This window comes from Lates calcarifer, linkage group LG4 (assembly GCF_001640805.2).
Source record: "Lates calcarifer isolate ASB-BC8 linkage group LG4, TLL_Latcal_v3, whole genome shotgun sequence".
In the NCBI taxonomy this organism is placed as follows: Eukaryota; Metazoa; Chordata; class Actinopteri; family Centropomidae; genus Lates; species Lates calcarifer.
The window spans coordinates 8,932,183-8,951,164 of NC_066836.1; the positions used below are offsets into that span (position 1 = coordinate 8,932,183).

The 18,982-nt window shown below is 40.5% G+C and overlaps 1 protein-coding gene across 1 annotated transcript; it reads right to left on the reverse strand.

Moving 5' to 3' along the window:
* Positions 1 to 134: 134 nt before the first annotated feature.
* ccdc24 (coiled-coil domain containing 24) lies at positions 135 to 18,901 on the reverse strand. Its single transcript, XM_018676270.2, has 9 exons — positions 18,728 to 18,901; positions 18,045 to 18,206; positions 13,204 to 13,391; positions 9,700 to 9,816; positions 9,496 to 9,600; positions 7,874 to 7,928; positions 3,139 to 3,196; positions 2,667 to 2,784; positions 135 to 2,425 (listed from the first exon to the last, which is right to left on the reverse strand). Exons 2-9 carry the CDS (start codon positions 18,192 to 18,194, stop codon positions 1,336 to 1,338), a joined length of 1,881 nt encoding a protein of 626 aa, XP_018531786.1. The 5' UTR covers positions 18,195 to 18,206; positions 18,728 to 18,901; the 3' UTR covers positions 135 to 1,335.
* Between the last annotated feature and the right edge of the window lie 81 nt (positions 18,902 to 18,982).

Here is an 18,982-nt window from a genome sequence, read left to right on the forward strand (position 1 = left end):
TGGAAAAAAGAGAAACTTCTGTGGAACAAGGAAATGAAATGACATGTTGTTAGAATAACAAAAACTTGTTAAAAAAAAAGGTAATACACTTCCCTAGTATATCTAGAATAACTAACGTCCAAACAGTAACATTATGCTAATTAATTTAAGCTTACCTGAGCTACCACACAGAAATGTTATTTAAGAGTCCATCTAAAGGAAATTAAAAATAACTGTAATGTAATTAATGCAATTATTAATTACAAAATTGTTTTAAAAATGGGCACGATAGATACAAATGCTACTGTTAGCTAACGTTAGCGTTCACGCTAAAGACGCTGAGGCTAACAGTTAGCCTAATTAGCCGCTAACGTCGTTAAATGAATTGAGATTATGGCGGAAAACTGGCTAGTTTACCTTCTCTTACCTTCATCCACCCGACACCCTAAATAGCGATTAAAGCAGCCCCCTTTGTCGTGGGTTTCCAAGGGCGGTGATGTTTCAAGTCAAGTCAAGTCAATTTTTATTTATATAGCGCCAATTCACAACAGAAGTTATCTCGAGGCACTTCAATTTAGTAAAACTCACACTGCAGTAGGTAACTCAGCGTTTCTACAACCACTTCATAACAAAAGCCTGTACTTCAACTTCAGCTCGTTGATTCCGATTTGATTTTGTGGTAAAACGGAACATACATTATGCATTCAATTTACAGTAATAAACCAACTAAAAATGAAAACTGATTGACATCCAGAACCGCGGAAAGAACTTTTATTATGAAGCTGTTGCAGTTTAGTATTTGGACTTTGTTTCGGACTATTGTTAAGTATTTCCCTTTAACCCATTATTAATTTTCCATGCCCTGTTCTCCAAATTAAATTAAGTGTCAATAGGAACACCCCTTTGTTGGGGCAGATATAACATTGACTTTATTACTCTTTTCAAACCAGAGCACATAATCATCCTGGGACTCAAGTATTTAGGCTGGTGTTCAAACAAAAAGTCTCCCTGCTATGTCATGTCACAATAAATAGTGATGATGTTTTGCACTGTTTACAGTCGTAACGACACATATATTTCAATCAAATAATTAGACACTGCACAATTACAAGCACTCAAATCACTGCCGTTTTCTGTTGGAAATTCAAGAATCCAGGTTTTCTGTTAATGCTTGATGGAAAAAAACACTCCAAGGACCAGGCCCAGCTGTGACATGACTCCATTTCTTTTTCTCCACATACACAAAATGAAAAAAAAAAAACAAAAAAAAAAACTCAACATCAGTTTATCATACTCCCAAACATTTATCTCATAAAAGACAGTGCCAAACACTTTCTATTTGGTCTGGAGCTGACTTCAAGTTGACACTCTTGGAGGAGGAACTGGGTGGTAAAACTTGCTGATAAACTCTGGCTCTGTCTGCAACTCCTGGACACTTTTTGGCTGACTTGTGGTGCCCCCAAGTGGTCTTTTGGGGGAAGTAAAGAGTTGTCCATTTAGCTGTATAGATGCTGGCTGAGAGCGTTTGGCCTGTCCCTGTTTACCACTGCTCTCTGAATGCTGTGAGGAGTGATATGTCAAACAGCAGCTACTAAGGCTTTGCAGTTGGGTGACATCCTTCCCAAGATGACCATTTTTATTTCTATCAACTCGACTGTTGCTCTTACTGCCACCATTTTTTGCAGGAGGGCTCCCAGTTTCAGACATGACTGAAGAATGAGAACTCTCAGAGGTACTCTTCCTTCTGTTGATTTCTGCTTGGAGTGTTGCCGACACTAAACCACCTCCACAGGTACTTGTCTTTTGCCTATCTGGCGTCTCTGGTTTCCCTGTTGTTGACCCAGAATGATCAATACTACTGTTGCTATAACTGCCTGCATCACTTAGAGGGCTGAGAGCTGGAACAGGTGAGGGGGTAGTAATGATGTTTCTTGACCTCCAGATGGAGCTGCTTTCTCTTTCCCTCTGTGGTGATGAATCACACTCTCTGCTTAGGCTGTGAATACTGCGATGGGATGACAGACGGGCTTCATGGATGGGTGAGATTCTTTGAGTTTTTATTTGGAGACTTAGACTAGAAACTGGGAGCCTGCAGTGGAGACCAGATGTATCTTGCTCTGGAGAAAGACTGAGGTGGTTTTCACTCTTCACCATTATCTGGTCAGTGGTGAAGAGGCTGTTTACTTGCTTGGAAGTGGTGATCTTGTTGTTTATCGGTACTTTGCTTAATTTACTGGAAGCTAATGCGCTTCTATGCTCACCATTAGTCCTGGACAGTGAGGAGAAATGAATTGGTTTGACTGAGGAAGTGGTCTTAATGCGAGGAGGTCCAGCTGGTGGCCTGGGTTTAGGATGGTCCAGAGGAGGAGGTGGATGCGGTCTAAGGACTGATGTAGCATTTAAGGCTTGCAGAGTCTCATCGGAGGCCTTTTGTCCTGCTGACAGTCTGGAGGAGTAGAGTCAGAATGGAAAACTGATCAAGAAACATTTCTTTGCACAAAGACAATGTAAAAGAAATACTTATTTTTATGTCATTTTATTTTTTCTTTTATTTTCATGTCCTTCGTAAAAACAAATTACACTGTTAAGTGCTAAACAAATAAAAGTTATCGTTATTAGCATTATCATTATAATTTTAAAATAGAGCCTTTCTGGGGGTTTTAGCAGTAACACCAAAACATCCAAACCTGAACCTGTTGTTCAATTCCTTCACGTGGAGAGAGGGCGAGGCTGGGGGTGAAGCAGCAAGTGAAGAGGGGTAGAGCTCCAAGTCCGTCTGTATAGCTCCTCGTAGCTCTCTCAACTCTACACAAACAAAACAGACCTGAGATTTGAAAAAGTCTGAAAATATGATGTGAAATATAATTGAAACACACTGTCAGATACTTCCATTCAAGTCTAACAATGTGAAAAGAGATTGCTCCCTCATGCTCTCATGATTGTTTTTATGGCATTTAGACTGGCAAACCCCGCAGATTTGGCCAAATCATATGTTTTAGAGTGGGTTTTACCAGCTAAAGGAGGGTATTTCATGAGTAAATTTATCATCTGAGCTAAATGGGATATGAGCAATGGAGAAATCTCCTCACACAGCATGTGCTAAGCAATATTACACCACCAGGTGGCAGCAAACACCAAATTGTCAGTATATGGGCTCACCTGCAAGGGTAGGTTCTGATTTATCAGATTCACATTGACTCTTTTGTTTAATACTTCCCTGCAAGAAACACAAAGCACAGAAGAGAAAGAGCTGACTTTAATAATACAGGTTGAGTGTACAATGTAAATGTATTAAACATGTCCCAGAAAGCTCAAGCCTTTGGAAAAACCAAAGGAACAAGGAAAAAGGATAAAAATAACAGAGGGAGAAAGAGGAAAGGAATGTGTGTGTGTGTGTGTATGTGTGTGTGTGTGTGTGTGTGACCACTAAACGATTGAGCAGCAGTGTTCCATCATAATTTGGCCTCAAATATCTATATCCATAGCAGTGAAAACCATAGCACTTTGTGTGTATGTGTGTGTGTGATTTAAAAGTGTGTGTGCATGTGTGTTTGTTATGAATGACTGGCAGCCTCCTCTCCTCATTTTACACCAGCACAAACACTAATGGAGAGTCTGTATAGCAACCACAGACTATAGAATACACTACACAAACAAACACACACAAGCACGCACACTCTCTCCCTTACATACACACACCACCAAACATACCCATGGGCCTGGAGACTGACAGCTAAAACATATATTTTTGGTCTATTTTCCCAGTGGGATTCAAACCCAAACCTTCTAGTGCTGTGCTGTCTTTCAGAGCTGCAGATGAAGTATGTGTGGTGTCTCTGACAGCAAAGTGACTGAAATCCTAAACAACTGTAAAGCAACACACACACAAACACACACACACACACACACACACACACTCTCCGGAAATAGACTTTGTGGTCCATGTGGGGTTTGAACCCATTACTGTGGCGCTGACTTGCTGATATTTTAAGAAAGCTCAGATGTTACTGTCAATATTCTTATACATGAGTCTCTAGAACCCAAATCCACACAACAGTGACACAACAGTGTACATACAAAGCATCTCCCTGAGCTGATGCTAAACCAGAAACAAGGGAGGAAGGATTATCATGACCTGCTGCAAAATCCAGCTGTTGATGACTTCTTCATCTTAGTTGACGGTCCTACTGGAAACATGATGAAAACCTAATTTAAGCTGGTTTTATCGGCTTGGTGAACGTGTTCAGGCTTTATATTTTGACTGCTTGTCTTTCTTATATGACCTGTATTATATAATAAATTATGGTAATGCAGCAGAACGATGCTAACGATGCTCTGTCTGCAGTTTCTGTTGTTGTTTGTGACCAGTCTGTTTAGCTGTACGATGAGATTATACCAGGTCAACACCTGCAGCCTTGGATTTACAGGCTGGCAGGATCGGAAGTAGTTGGGAGTCACAGAGGTAGGGTTTGCACCCTGCTGCCATTGAAAACTGAAAACACAGAAGTTGGAGGTTGCCAAGCAGCCTTGACGACACAACGTTCGTCCACCCCTGCTCAGTTTAGACTATTAAAACAAACAAGAACATCAAAATCCCCACCCACAGCAAACAACACAGTATGAGGAAAGCTGTGGTGCTCCTGCGCTGACAAAACACAGCTAATAATATTATCACTAAGTGGGGGGAAAATAGCTTCTCTCCCTGCAGACAGTGTATACAACTCTAACTGAAGTGTTTAGGAAAGCACACAGGCAACTTTCCAAAACCATGGACTGACATCATCTGTGCTATTTTTAACAAAAGCAACTGAAAGGGCAACCTCTTATGCATTCATGTGAACCAGCTCCAGAGGTATATCTGGATATTGGCAGTAAGCTCACTAAATGACCTTCAATGGAAAATAGTGAATGGCAAACCTGCAGCACCACATTCAGTTAGAGAACACACATAGGACATCAGTCCTCCACAGAGATGAGTGTTACAGCTTAACCAGATCACATCCTTGGAATTATACAGAGAAAAATAAAAGCAATAATATTATCAGTGAATAAGACAGAGGCTGCTGTGATGTCTGGGCCATGTGCTATGAGTGGACACAGGTCGAATCTCAAAGGTTGCACTGACTTTGACTTGCAGGGAAAAAGAAAACCTTGAAGACCAAGGTTCATTCATCCCTTGGCCTGAGGGATGAATGAGCCAAAATGGCCTTAACTTGGGAGCAGGCTCAACATGTTGCCAAGGATAAGGAACGATGGAGAGAGCTCTTAGGATTAAATAAATAAGGAGAGATGAGAGCCCTCGTGGTTCTAATACACCCAGCGGTGTCCACTCCAATGATTTGGAGAATATTTACTTTTTAACAGTAACTGCACAGTGAATTAAAGCTGCAGTGTGAGTTCAGCCTATACTTTGGAGGCCATGATAGGTGGGTGATGGGAGACTTCAATTTTCTCAATCAACTGACTTCACTCAACACACACACAACAGTCTGCATGAGTTACTCTTAACTACCGCAGTTGTTACGAGTTGTTTTCTGGTGCTGAACCTCGCTCCTGCTAAGAGAAAATGAGTCATTATGGTTGTGTTTAGGAGCAATTGATTGGCTGCTACATGATGCACTAAAAAGGCAATTTGATCATAACCGTATCAACCTCAAAAAGCCTAATTTGGCTCCAGTTAATGGCTTTTTTAAAAACTAGATAATTTAACTGCATGGAATAACAGTAAATCAATAGAAATCTCAGCTGAGTTAAACATGATGTTGGTAGATGGGACGCTCAAGTACCTTGTTTACAGCTTAGTGGTAAACTTTTTTGACATTTAACACATTTTCTTCTCATTTTCCAGTTAATTACCAGCACAGAACAAAAACTGCACAAGATATAGCTAATTATGGCAGGCCTTGAAAAATACACAACAGATGTTAACAATCATCTACAATGTGATTTGAGTTGGAAAGTTCAAATGTTTTCCTGCTTAGGTCTTCACTCTGCATAAAATCCTCAAATTTGGATCAGAATCTAAATTCCTTTTCTCCTTCAAACACATTTCAGTACTGGCAAATTGAAGCAGTGGAGCTATGACTTAAGGCATTTTTGTTCAGTAATTTGCCCCCTCTTTGCCTTGTGCTTGGCAGGAGAAAAAGAACTGAGGCTTTGGTCATTAGGTAGGAAAAGGTGAGAACTGCAAACCACAGCTTTAATGCCCTCAGCTCTCCTATTAAGCCTCCTCCATGGTACATTCCTGTATAACTGTCTCAGCAGGTGTGGCTAGACTAAGCCTTGAACTCAGGCTATAACACGAGTAAGCATATTTGTGGACAGTGACACTTCCTTAAGATTTTTGTTCAAACTAACACAGAGGATCCCAGGGGCTGGTTTCAGTGTCCTCCCTTCCAAGTCAGTGCGGCAGTGATGCTTTTACACCACACAGCATCAAAATCATCCACCGCTGCAGAGACTAAAGGGAGTAAACAATAAGCTCATGACATAAGAGCACAGTTTGGCATCACCACCTTAGACACAGCCTCATCCCACTTGCTCCCAAACCAGACCGCAGCCACTTGCTGGCTGGAACAGCACATCCCTGGGTCAAGAAACTCTGATCGTGTCTGTTCCTCCCTCTCATACATTCAGTTTTACTTTGCTTATGTTAAAAATGCCTGATGAGGTTTTCCACAGACAGTGCCTGTGTTGCTTAGTGTATCTTTCCAGTGGGATCTTCATGTCAGAACAACATTTGACACACACATCTGAAAAACATGGACATTGGTGTGGGGGTGGAGGTACAGACGGTTGATTTTGTGCATGTAGAAATTTGAATTTTTCAGCTTTTTTGTTTCCAGACAAACTGGCGATGTAACATTAACAGACAGTTGCACACACACACACACACACACACACACACACACACACACACACAGAGGGTACAGTGAGATAACTCTCACATCTGGTCTGCAGAAAAAGTCCTACATCTGGCCTCTCTAACTAACTCTACTTACTCTCTGTTTCTCTCATAATGCCAGACAAGCATGACAGTGTAACCAGATTGTAGGCATGCATGTGTGTTTCTTTGTCTATCTGTGCATGTGTCTAGATGTATGTATGTATGTATAATGTAAGCCATTTGAGTGATTGGAAGGAGATTGATCTTACTCAGCACTACAAAGCTCTTGGCCAGACAGATGGAAAAACAAGCTTAGACTGAGCCCTTGCAGGCTTCCTGTGTGTGCATGCAAGTTTGTGTTTGTGTGTGTATGAGAGTGTGTAAATGGACGCCTTGGCAGGGTTTCAGTGCCAATAGAGAGTTAGCAGATCTACCTGTGAGAGACCAAAGAGGGATTCAAACTCAAGACAAAAAGAATGGCTGTGATTTGGGAAAAAGAGTGCCCCTGTATCTTTTTAATGGAAATAATCACCATTATTTACCAGTTTTGTTTTTATGTATAGCGTAATAATTGAACACAGAGCATCAAACAAATGGAAATTATGTTGTCTGGGTAAACATTGTTCAAATTCTAGTAAAATTTTTCTTCTTTCTAGTAAAAAAGAAGTTTTGGGGGGATAATTTTTATACAGTGATGCACAAGATAGACTTAAGGGTTAAATCAGGATTTAAGAAGTTCAGTACATAAATTCTGCCCAAAGAATCACACTGTACATACAATATCCAGAGTTTCAGGTACAACTGTAGCTTCATTACTCAGGTTGTACTGTATGGATTCTGACTGTAGAATCGTCTTACAGCTCAATACACCAAATCAGTACTTTGATTTTGGCCTGGTTTCCCATAAATAATTTTAGGATTTGGATCACTATTGCACTGGCAGCTGAAAATCAAAGAAGATTAAAGATTAATTTGACAGGTGGCTGTTTTCCATCCTTTTCTTCTTACCTTTAAATGCTTTATCAGTCTTTTCAGCACATCACATTCCTCCATTAGGAAAGACCTGGATAGATAAATAGAAAACAGCATTGATGTTTATCATCAGTGCTCCAGTTGTCTTTCATTGAAAAACACAGTTGAGCCCAAAAAAATCTAGGTCAAAGTGGAAACTATGCGTTTGACAGTCACAACAGGCATGCACGGCTAAACACCTTAGTTAAAAGCTGGAGCTTCTTTTAATAATGGCTGTGCATTGTCTTAAATGCATTAAAATGTATCCACATATCTAACATTTAATATCCTCATTTTACGAATATGACCAATTTCAACAGTAGCATGTGAATTTTACAAAACGTTGCATGTTAGAGATTGCGTGCAGTGGTTAAATCGGAGATAAGTATGCACTATATGTTATTTTCAAAATGCTGTAAGGGCACACAGCAGTAGGTTTCTACGCAAAAGGGCAAAATCCAATAGCACAACTAAGGTGGTGACAACAAGGTGGACTTGGCATCTCCTCAGAGTTTATCCACTGTAGTTTTCATAAGGTACTGAGGAAACAGTGTCCTATTTTTCTTCCCCCCCCCCTCACTTTCTCCTTCTCTAGTTACATAACCATAGTAGACTTTATTCACTTCTTTCAAATGAAAAAGAATCTTCTGCCCGCTCTGGTCCTGTCTGGGATCCATTTTCTGACAATGGGGCCTTTTGTTCTGGTCGAGTCAGGAAATGGGAGAGAGAGAGAGAGAGAGAGAAAGGAAGAGAAAGGGAACGAGTGGAGGAGAGAGAGAGGGAGACTCTCTTCCAAGGTAGCCCCAGTGACTGCATTGCCCTGTGGGCCTCAAAATGAGGGATGTAGAGGAAGGAAAGGAGGGATGGAGTGTGTAGGAGGCAGGGCAGCGACAGAGGCCACAGAGGAGAGTGGTGGTGGGGGCGAATTAAGGGAAAAAATGGGGAAAAGGAGACAGCTCAAAGGAACTTACTTACAAAGCACATGTGAATGTCAAGAAAAAACGCATAAATAGCAGTTAAAAGCAGCATTATCATCCATTTGGTTGTGTTTCTGGCCAGATGAATGTAAGTTCAATATTCAGTCTCTTTTAGCTTTGATTTTTCCCCAGCTCCTGAGATTTGGCTCTTTAGTTGCTAAATGGTCCACTGTTTTCACCAGCTAGTCTCTAACGGCGTCTGTCCGTGAGCATTAGCGTACTGTGGGTTTTTAAAGTTTTTTCCCTGAAAACAGCTGCCCGCTGTGGCCAAAAAACAACACTAAGAGAGCAGCGAGAGTGAACCAAAACAGTAAAGTTGCGGTCCAGACAACTAAACAATGAGCTGAAACTCATTATGAAGCTCCATAAAACTGAGGAGAACTGTAGATTCAGGTGATAATTGTCTGTAGGTTCATCACTACAGTACAAACCAACCCCTTTCATATCGACACACTGTCATTTAAGACACTATTATTATGAAAACATTGATAATAGCTGCTTTAAAGCGTCCCTCACATGGAAAAGTGTGAGACAGGAAAATCTCTGTTCACAGATGGAATTGCTCACAACTCATGTCATATAACCAGTGACAAGGTGCTGCAAAAGACATTACTTAGGAAACCACTGCTGTATGCAACTTACTTAAGGCGGTCCACCACTTCATCAATGTCTGTGACATTCAGCTTGTCTCTTACTGCCTCAATCTCGTCTTCAGCGTTGGACTGGACCGAACAGTGAGAGCTGGGTCTGAAGGAGAGGAGATTAAAAAAGTGAGAAAAATAGAAGAGTAGAAGATTTTATTTATGATGAAAAATATTCAGGTTTTGTTTTACCAGTGTTACCAACCTGCTTTCATTATCAGTATCTCCAGGGTTGTTACAGTTAGTGTAACAGATTTCAAGGTGACTGAGGGCATAGTTCACAGTCTCAGGTTTGTAGCGAAACAGGAGCTCCTCACCATCTCTATAGCAACAACAGCACAAAGATCGAATTGTCACACAAGTCCGTTTACTGTATCTGCAGCTCTTTCAGTGTTCATGTAATACGCTTTCTGCTATGCTAAAGAATGTGCATAGCCTGAAAGTGTTAAATCTTTTAATTTAATGTTTTATTTCTGTTTTTCATGTGCAATAGTCTGTAATTGTTTTACACTACAAGATGTGCAGTGTCTTATTATCAGCTTGTTGATCATCTGTATAGCACTGAATTAAATTACTGAACACATTCTGAACAGAAGTCACACTCTTGCCTAATGCAGGATGATCTGTTGGTGTTTTAAGCTCAATAAAGACTATATAACTTGTGCATTTGCCAGAGCTCTAGTATCACAACTGGGCTCAAGAAGAGACAGCTCATGGTCAGAAATGACACAAAGAAAAATACATTTCAGAGGGAAAAAAAGGATTGACAGCAAGGACATGAATTTTCTGAATTATCTTTGGGAGAAAAAGAAGCCATCCTCTGGTGTACAAAGCTGCAGGAGGGGTGACCGCCTAGTCAGCTCTGCTTTTTAATTTTATAGTCTTTGTATGAGGGGGAATGCATATGTAGCCACTCAGACAATGACATGGAGGTGTGCGTGTGTGTGTGGGTGGATGGCTGGGACATCAAGACCACACAGGAGGAGGCCAATAAGATAAATCAGTTGACTTTTACAAGGTACACACCCACCCCACGCCCTCATACAAATGGTTCGAATCACAGTAAAAATCTGGGGCTGAGAAATGGGGATGAGATTGCTGCCCTCCTCAGCACTCAGCTACTCCTGTTGATGTGGCCTCACTTAAATCAGCTGCATTAGGTCTTTGCTGCAAATACAGGAGAGTGTTCTCGGCTAACAGGTCTGGTAAATTAGGTTTAAAATAACGTGCACGCACACATGCACACACACACAGAAAATAATTTCCGGCAGAGAATATGAGACAGAGACTGTCTCTGTTGATGTTTTGGCAATATTTTCTCAATTTCCACGCCAACAAAGCATATTAAATTGAACTAAATTGACAAACAGAGGGTTGAGGAGCATTATTAAGCGAAAGTGCTATTACGAGGAAGTGTGTTCAGTTTTAGTCCTGAAAGCCATTTAGCTGATATACACTTGAGACTTAGCCTAATTGAATGATCAAAGACCTGAAAGTCACACACACACATACACGCAGAAACACACACACGCAGTACCATGCATCAAGATCAACAAGTATAACGAAGCCAACTTCAAAGAGAAAAAGCGATTTGTGCTGGCACAGCCTATGTGGCACCAATACTTTTCTTGGCATTGTTCCCATGCAGCCAATAACAAAGGGCTACATTTCTCCCGCTGAATGGGACTTTTTGTAATCCATTTACATCCGAGCCGGAACACTTTACAAGAGTGACTTGTGATGTGTGAGCAAGTGAGGCTTCAGTTCGTGTCTTGCTCAGTGGCACTTTAATAAGACACAGTGCTGTTACAGGCTTCAGACCTGTGGCCTTACAGACATTGGATTGTCAGCTTAAATATCAGGCCTTGCTGCTGTCCCAACATTAAAGACACCCCTGTAGGTCAGCATGGCTCAAATCTGTTAGACCAGTGGTTGGGAATAGCAAGAACACACATACACATACAAATACACACACACACACACACAACCCAAACCACTGAAACCAGCTTTTAGCTTAACAACACAACATCAATGGACACAGAGAAAAAGAAAAAATCACAATAAAAAGGAAGTCGACAAATTGACAGGCAATAAATGGTTTGTCACAAAAACAGAGAACAATCCATCTTAAGTTGTCCTCTCTCTTAAAGGGCCTCAGCAAAACCAGAGAGGTGACACGGAGCAACATTCCTGGCAGCAGCGAAGCAGTTGCTGGGATAGTTACCAGCTCATATACATATACAGACTCTCACACACTTTAAACATAATCTAAGTTATTAAATTATAATATCAGGATGTGTAAGGACGGGCAGTGTTACTAATGAATATTATCTCGCCAACAGTTTTTATGACATTCTTCAGAATATTTTAATACATGTCATTAAATTGCAAATTGCTACAAGCTCATCTCTGACCTGAGTTGTATGATAAGCCGTAGAAATTAAAAGCCAAACAGCAATTAGAAAGTTTTATTGCCGCTTCTTGAGGAGCTTATAACTCCTTGATGACTGTGCCTCATAAAAACCCGACACAGAGTTCCAAGCTTCATTGATGTTGCCCCATGAGGTCAGTTTTACTCTATATTTTTGTACACATTTTTAAGATGTATTTTTATTTTTAAGATGAGTGTTTATGTGCCCCTTTAAGGTCAAAACACATCTTTAATCCAGTAAAGCTGGCAGCAACCTTAAAATGTAGACTAGTGTTTGTTGACATTTAGTGTGGAATGCATGGATGTCTCCCTCCTATAATTGTCCTATTGTTCCACAGTTCCCAAATCGGTTTGCAGCATCCCTACGCCGAAAACCATTGTTCCGTTGCTTTCCCATCCCATTTGTAACTGACATGGAAACACAATATAGCATTTTATGGCACTCTTTGTGAAAATGACATAGAGTGTGAGAACAGGGTCTTAACCTACTTGCCCATCCCATCTCTTGGCTTGTGAAAAAGTCTTGTGCTCGCTTTAAAGCCCTGAAAATTCTCTCACACTAACAAATTAGATCAACAGAGAAATTGCATTTATAGAGCAATAAATCATGCAAATGTCAACTCTTACTGCTGTTTATACATGTGGAACTAAACTGCCTTATCAAGACTGCAGCTGTCAAACATTTAGTCTGAATTTTAATTCAAACAGAATATTGCAAAGAGAAATATAAGCAAATACCCCTTAGTTGAAAAATTCAATTTCCGCTATCTTGTCAGCTGTCACAAAGTTCAACTAATGACTGGGAGATGACTGACTGACAACCTGTATGTGACAGTGTAAAGTTCTCAAGAGAGTATAATATGCTTTGGAATAAAACTGGGGATAGATGCAGTATGCTGAATGCAGTACGCGTATTTAGTTTGCAAAATGTTGAACTTACTAATTAGTTAAGTTAATTTAAGCTACCATAACGCCTCCAAAAGCTGCACAGACAATATATTAGAGTTGTGGAGAGTGTGGTGTGGTAGTGAGCTTTTTATGAAACATGGATTATCATCTGTCTTTGTCTTTTTCTTCAATGGACTATCTTTAATTTTGTTGTATGCATTATGGGTCTCTATATTTACAATCCTTACATTACTGGATATAGTACTGCTGCTTTACAAGTATAAATAAGTTAAATCCATTATGTTGGAAAAAAAAAAAAAGATAGCCTTTTAGTAATTCACTAATAATGTAGAATAGAGTGGATTTAAGCGTGGGAGATGTGACACCTACCTCCCTGCCCTGCTGACTCTCTCTCTGAGAGTCTGCAGTAACATCTTGACCTCAGCTCTCACCAGCTCTTTGACTACAGGGGGGTCAGCCAGGGGGGAGCCCTGCTGACGTGGGAGTGGGGTGCCTGCCCTGCTGCCATGGTTTCCATCTCGCTGGCTCTCCTGCCACATCTTGTGCCACCTCTCTGCCTGCAGAAGTCACCACAGTTAGTGAAGACAGCCAGAGGTTATACACAAACACCGCTCCAACATGTGTTCTACAGACTGTCTGAATTCTAGTGCTGCATAGTCAAGGCCAAAGCCCAGGTGATATATTTGAAGCTGGAAGTTCACGATACCGCGACATATGATTTTATCGATAATGAAAACATTCTCAAAGCGGAAAATGATTTCGTGAACTTCTCCTTTGAAGCAGAGGGGACAGTCCACCTGCAATATGTTGCAAGCAGTGAGCTAGACACCAGTGACACTGCTGACAGCCTCCCTGACTGACTGAGGATGATATCAGGACTTTTCATGTCTGAGGGGAGCCAGGGGAGGATTATCTTATTTTTTCCTAGTCACAGAGAGTCCAAAATATATAAATATAAATATACTATAATCTGTGAAAAAGCAATTATACTGGAAGTGTAACAATGCAGTGCATACTCAGTGGTGCAGGTAAAATAGGTGTAGGGCCTATTTCTCATGCATTAGAGCAACACAACACTGTTTGTACTTAGAGAATTGTGAGGCATTTTTAAGAGGAGTGGATGAAAAACGAAATGGCCTGATTCTAGGCTAACTAGTTAGTATAAGGATACTAGCACTTTCCCTCATTTTGATTCAAAATGTGATATATAGATGGTATATATATGACAGGTATGTCAGTGATAAAAAAGAAATCTGAATAAAAATTTAAATAATACCACCCAGAGTACTTTTTTCTTAACTTTCTGTTATTGAAAACATTTTCAGGGCTGTCGCAAGAGGACCTTGTTTACTGTAAACTGCTGTGAACATTATCTTCTTGGAACAGGAAGCAATACCAGGGCATAAAATCTGGGTGAGACTTTCTGAAAACAGAAAACAATGTCACACCATGTTCTCATGCTTTCACAATATATCATGTCTGCATCTGAGGAACACTCACTACATGTGGCAGAGACTGAACACAGTCAGCTTTTGGTCGACACTAGACAAACAGCCCTGTGTGCTGCAGGACCAGGCAGCTTTTTAGTCTTTGTAATTTTGCTAGGATTACCACAGATTTAGGGTTTGTTAAAAAAAAAAGTGAAAAAGTCAGTCTTTATGCGTGACTTCCTCTGTGCTGAGCTGGATGAAGGGCTGAGCATCCAGGACCATACTCTGCAGTTTCTTTTCTGCATGTGAGTACACACCTGTGTTGTAGAATCAAATTTAACTGTAATGTAAGAGCCAAAGGACATTTTGAAAAGAAAAGAAAATCATTTGTAGGCTAAAAAAAGAGAAAATGTGAAAAAAAAACCTGTGCAAGAATGCCTGTGAGCATAATACAGGTCTGGATACCATTATCACGCGCACACCTGTTACCTGTCAATCATTTCTGTCATGTCGCAGTCAAAAACTTCACTTCAAAGGAATACACAGGAGGATACTCAACACACTGCTTTTGGTCTTCTCATGTGTCTCCATGTGTGTGTGTGTTTGCTCACATACCTGCATTTACATTATATATTGCACACACACATACTGACACACGCACAGTCCTTTTCACTCACACTGATTTCCTCGGTCTGTCTTTCGGGTGTTTATGTTACATGATTCAAGGCTCACTGGTTAACGAGTCGTTCCTGGATTTTTTTTCTCTCTCCCCTCCCTCTGCCATGAGACTGTTGATCTCCTCCATGAGGTATTTTAAGGGAGCGCTGTTGAAACCTGTCAGTTAAAAAACCTACCAGGAGCTATTAGGTTGAATTATTTAAAATGGGTTTTAGAATACATTTAACTTACACTGCTCATTTTCATTCAGCATAGAGAGAAAGAGTGAGAGCTTAGAGGGAGGTATAGAGAGATTGGCCTTGAAAGGAAACTTGAAAAAAGCGGCTAATATTCCCTCTGATCTAACCGCCGTAGACAATGGTGACCTTGATGGAGGGAGGAATGGCAGTGCTGAGGAATGGAGGAGCCTCCTACAGATCAACTATTACTTTTCACAGTGGCTTATTGAGGGATAGAATTCATTACGTGGGACAGAGGAGAGAAAAAAAAGGATGAGAAAGACACAGAGCTAGAAAGACATAGACACATAAAAAAGAGAAAAAAAAGCAATCCACCACACAGTAAATGTACACTCAGCGACCACTGTATTAGGAACATCTGTACACCTGCTTTTTTATGCAATTATCCAATCAGCTAATCATGTGGCAACTGCACAGCATATTAAATCATGCAGATACAGGTCAAGAGCTTCAGTTAATGTTCATATCAAACATCAGACTGAGGAAAAAATGGGATCTCTGTGACTTTGACTGTGGCATGATTTTTGGTGCCAGACACACTGGTTTGTTTTTGAAACTGCTGACCTCCTGGGATTTTCACAGTCTCTAGAGTTCACTGAGAATTGTGTAAAAAAACAAAAACCATCCAGTGAGCGGCATTTCTGCTGATGAAAGCGTCCATGTGCATCCCTTTATGGACATAATTTAGAATCTTCTCATGGCTACTTCCAGCATGATAATGCACCATGTCAGCGAGCAAAAGTCGTCTCTAACTGGTTTCATGAACATGACAGTGAATTCAGTGTACTTCAACAGCCTCTCCAGTAACCAGATCTGAACCCAATAGAACACGTTTGGGATGTGATAGAAAGGAGAATGGCAGAAATAATGTGCAGCTGACAAACGTGCAGAAATGATGTGATGCAGTCATGTCAACATGGAGCAGAATCTCAAAGGAATGTTTCCAACATCATTGTGAATCCAGCTCTGAGAGCAAAGGAAGGCCCTACCCAGTAAGGTGTTCCTAATAAAGTGCTCGGTGAGTGTATTAAATGAAGCAAAGCTGCATGCACTAGTCTGAGAGTTGTATAAGAAGCTCTGTGCTTTGTTTTTTTCCCAGGAAACTTCTCAAAGCCCTCAGCCTAAGTCTTTCTTTCCGTCTGGGGGCTTTACATTGAGCCACTGCATACGCTCAACTGTAAGTGAGGAAATATCAGAGCAATACTCAGACTCACACACACGAACGCGCACACACACACACACACACAGACACGTAATACACGTAGGCACACACATACACACATGTTCTCCCTCAAACTGATACACACATGCACACACAATTGAGTCTGAGAATATGTGTTGCTAACGGTCTTATCAACAGTTGAGGATTAGCCTCTTTAACCCTGTTATACCGACCCCCTGACTCACTAAGCTCACTGGGCCTCTCTGTGTATGTGTGGGTGTGTATGTGTGTGCAGAAGGGAGTGTGTCTGTATGTGAGTTGAATTATTCTGCATCATTCTGGTTTGATTTTTGCTTCAGTGCTTCTTTGAACAGTGCTTTAAACACATTTTTTGTGATGTAAAAAGACATTTAGGTTGATTATTCAATTGTCAGTTGAGTATGTCTGAGTCCTGGAGTGCATTTGCACGCCAGTGTGTGTGTGTGTGAGGAATCTTTCCGGTTTCCATGTGAAAAGTAGCCTTAAAATGTTTTGTAGCTGTTGCATGTTAACTGTTGTTAAATTAGTATGTGGTCAGCATGTGCATAGAGCAGCTTGACAGCTGAGACAGTGTTTTTCTGGCCTGTTAGTGCACTGCAGAGAGAGAGCTGATGACATGTACAGATGGAGAGATTTAAACACCAAACAGGAGAAAAAGAGAGAGGGCGGCAGAGGCGAAAGCGAGATTCGTGCTAGAAGGTGAGACGTGGGGTTTTTGCACTTTGTGAGAAAAACAAGACATTTGATTACATGACTTTGGGCTCTTGGAATTTGTGATGGGTATTTCTGAATATTGTCTAACTTTTTATAGATGAAATGATTAATCAAGAAAAAGAACTTTGCATTAATTCACAAGGAAAATAAACATTTGTGGCAGCCTGAGTTGCATTTAACATAGGCGATGTGTGAGTATAGCACTGAACTACACAAGTTACGGCACTTACTGAATTCAGTTTTCATTCATGATTTATGAAATTGAATGAGTCACCCTGTTTTTCTTTGGTATGTCTTTGTTCCACATAATGAGCTCTCTCTCTAAAAAAATCTTTTCTCTTCAAATTCTATTTAACACCCTAGTCTTGACCCTGACTTGGCCTGTTTTGTGAGATGTGTGCCATTCCACCTTAGTTGGGTATTTCTTCTCACTGACTGTTGAAGTCTGTCTTTAGTGAGGTCACTTTGAGCTGAGTGCTAGGGGCTTTGGGGCCGAGAGTTTAGTTGGCCTTGAATAAATATTGATGTCTGTCTGGCTCACATGGACTTTGCAGCGGCACAGAGCCAGCAAACCCACATTTCATTTTTATTAGAGAGTCTGGGAATTGTAATTAATGAGTGTATGCAGCCAAACTAACCTACTTACAGAACCTTAAACCACAGTTCTTAAATTGTTTAGCCAGGAATGCTTAGCTGAGCAATTTTTTTTTTATTCAGCCTACTCAAAAGGAAATTCTTGTAAATGTTGTGGTGGTATTCTTGTGGAATCCCTACGAAAAACAGAGCCAGTGTCTGGATTCTTTGAAAGAATAAAACACTAAGTGTGACAAACATGAATGATGAAACAGCTGAGGAGAAATGTTCCAACTAAAAAAGCCAAGTGCTGTATGCAGCTAAATTCTAGGAGAAGAAATCAGAAATACTGCAGTCATAACAAAACCCTCTCACCTCAGTGTGCCTGTCTGTGTACATGTCAACCAAGGAGTGGCCCAGTGCTGCACGGATCTTTGGTAGCTCTGACCCAGGAACATATTCAGCAATCAGGCTCCACAGGGACGGGCCGTGGAACCAGAACTGGCTTTCATCGGGAGACTGCATATGAATGGCAATCTAAGCATGAAGGAATGGGAAGTAACACAAGAAAATAAAGTGGTAAAATGTAGTGCATTCACTGAAATACTATAAGTACAATTTAGAGGAACTTTACATGAATATTAAGATTTTATGCCGCTTCTACTTTAATACATTTTAGGGACAAATATTGTACCTTTTCTTTTTTACTTAAGTACAGGCTGTGAATACTTCCTTCAGCACTTGTTAACATTAATGTACAGTAATTTAGTGCATGGATGAGGTTGTTGGAATAAAACTACATATACTGCCAGGTTTCTCTGACTTCTAACTTAATCAGCATTGTCCACAACAACTGGCAGCTGGTAGCTAACGTTAGCTAACTGATAAGCTACTTCAACGTCTTCTCGGGACAGCTTAGCAAGTTATTTAACCAACATGAAGTGTTCACAGAACATTTTAACACTTGAACGATTAAATGATAAAACTGCTCGTGTAAGACATTGCAAACATTAGGTAAAACGCGTATACTGTGCTGCTACAGAGGCACAAACGCTCACCTGAACTGGTGTCTTGAATCTAGCAAGGCTGTGGTTTCCAGGGTAAACATTCCAGTTGCTAAGGGCAGATATCGCGAGATCGCTAGTTTTCCCATTTATTCGAATTTACGAATGTTTTATTAAAATACATGTATAGAAATATAGAAAATAAAACCAAATACGTATTCGTCATAAAGTGTAATGACACACCTTTAAAATCGTTAAAATACTTAAAAATGTTAAACTATGGGAGGGCCGACTTCAGCCGAGACTGGC

Excerpts from the sequence above, each read along its gene's own strand:
- ccdc24 (XM_018676270.2), bottom strand. The coding sequence starts at position 18,194 with ATGCAGTCTCCCGATGAAAGCCAGTTCTGGTTCCACGGCCCGTCCCTG. Across the intron at positions 9,601-9,699 it reads GATACTGATAATGAAAGCAG|ACCCAGCTCTCACTGTTCGG; the intron begins GTTGGTAACACT and ends CCTCTCCTTCAG. Across the intron at positions 2,426-2,666 it reads GAATTGAACAACAGGTTCAG|ACTGTCAGCAGGACAAAAGG; the intron begins GTTTGGATGTTT and ends CTACTCCTCCAG.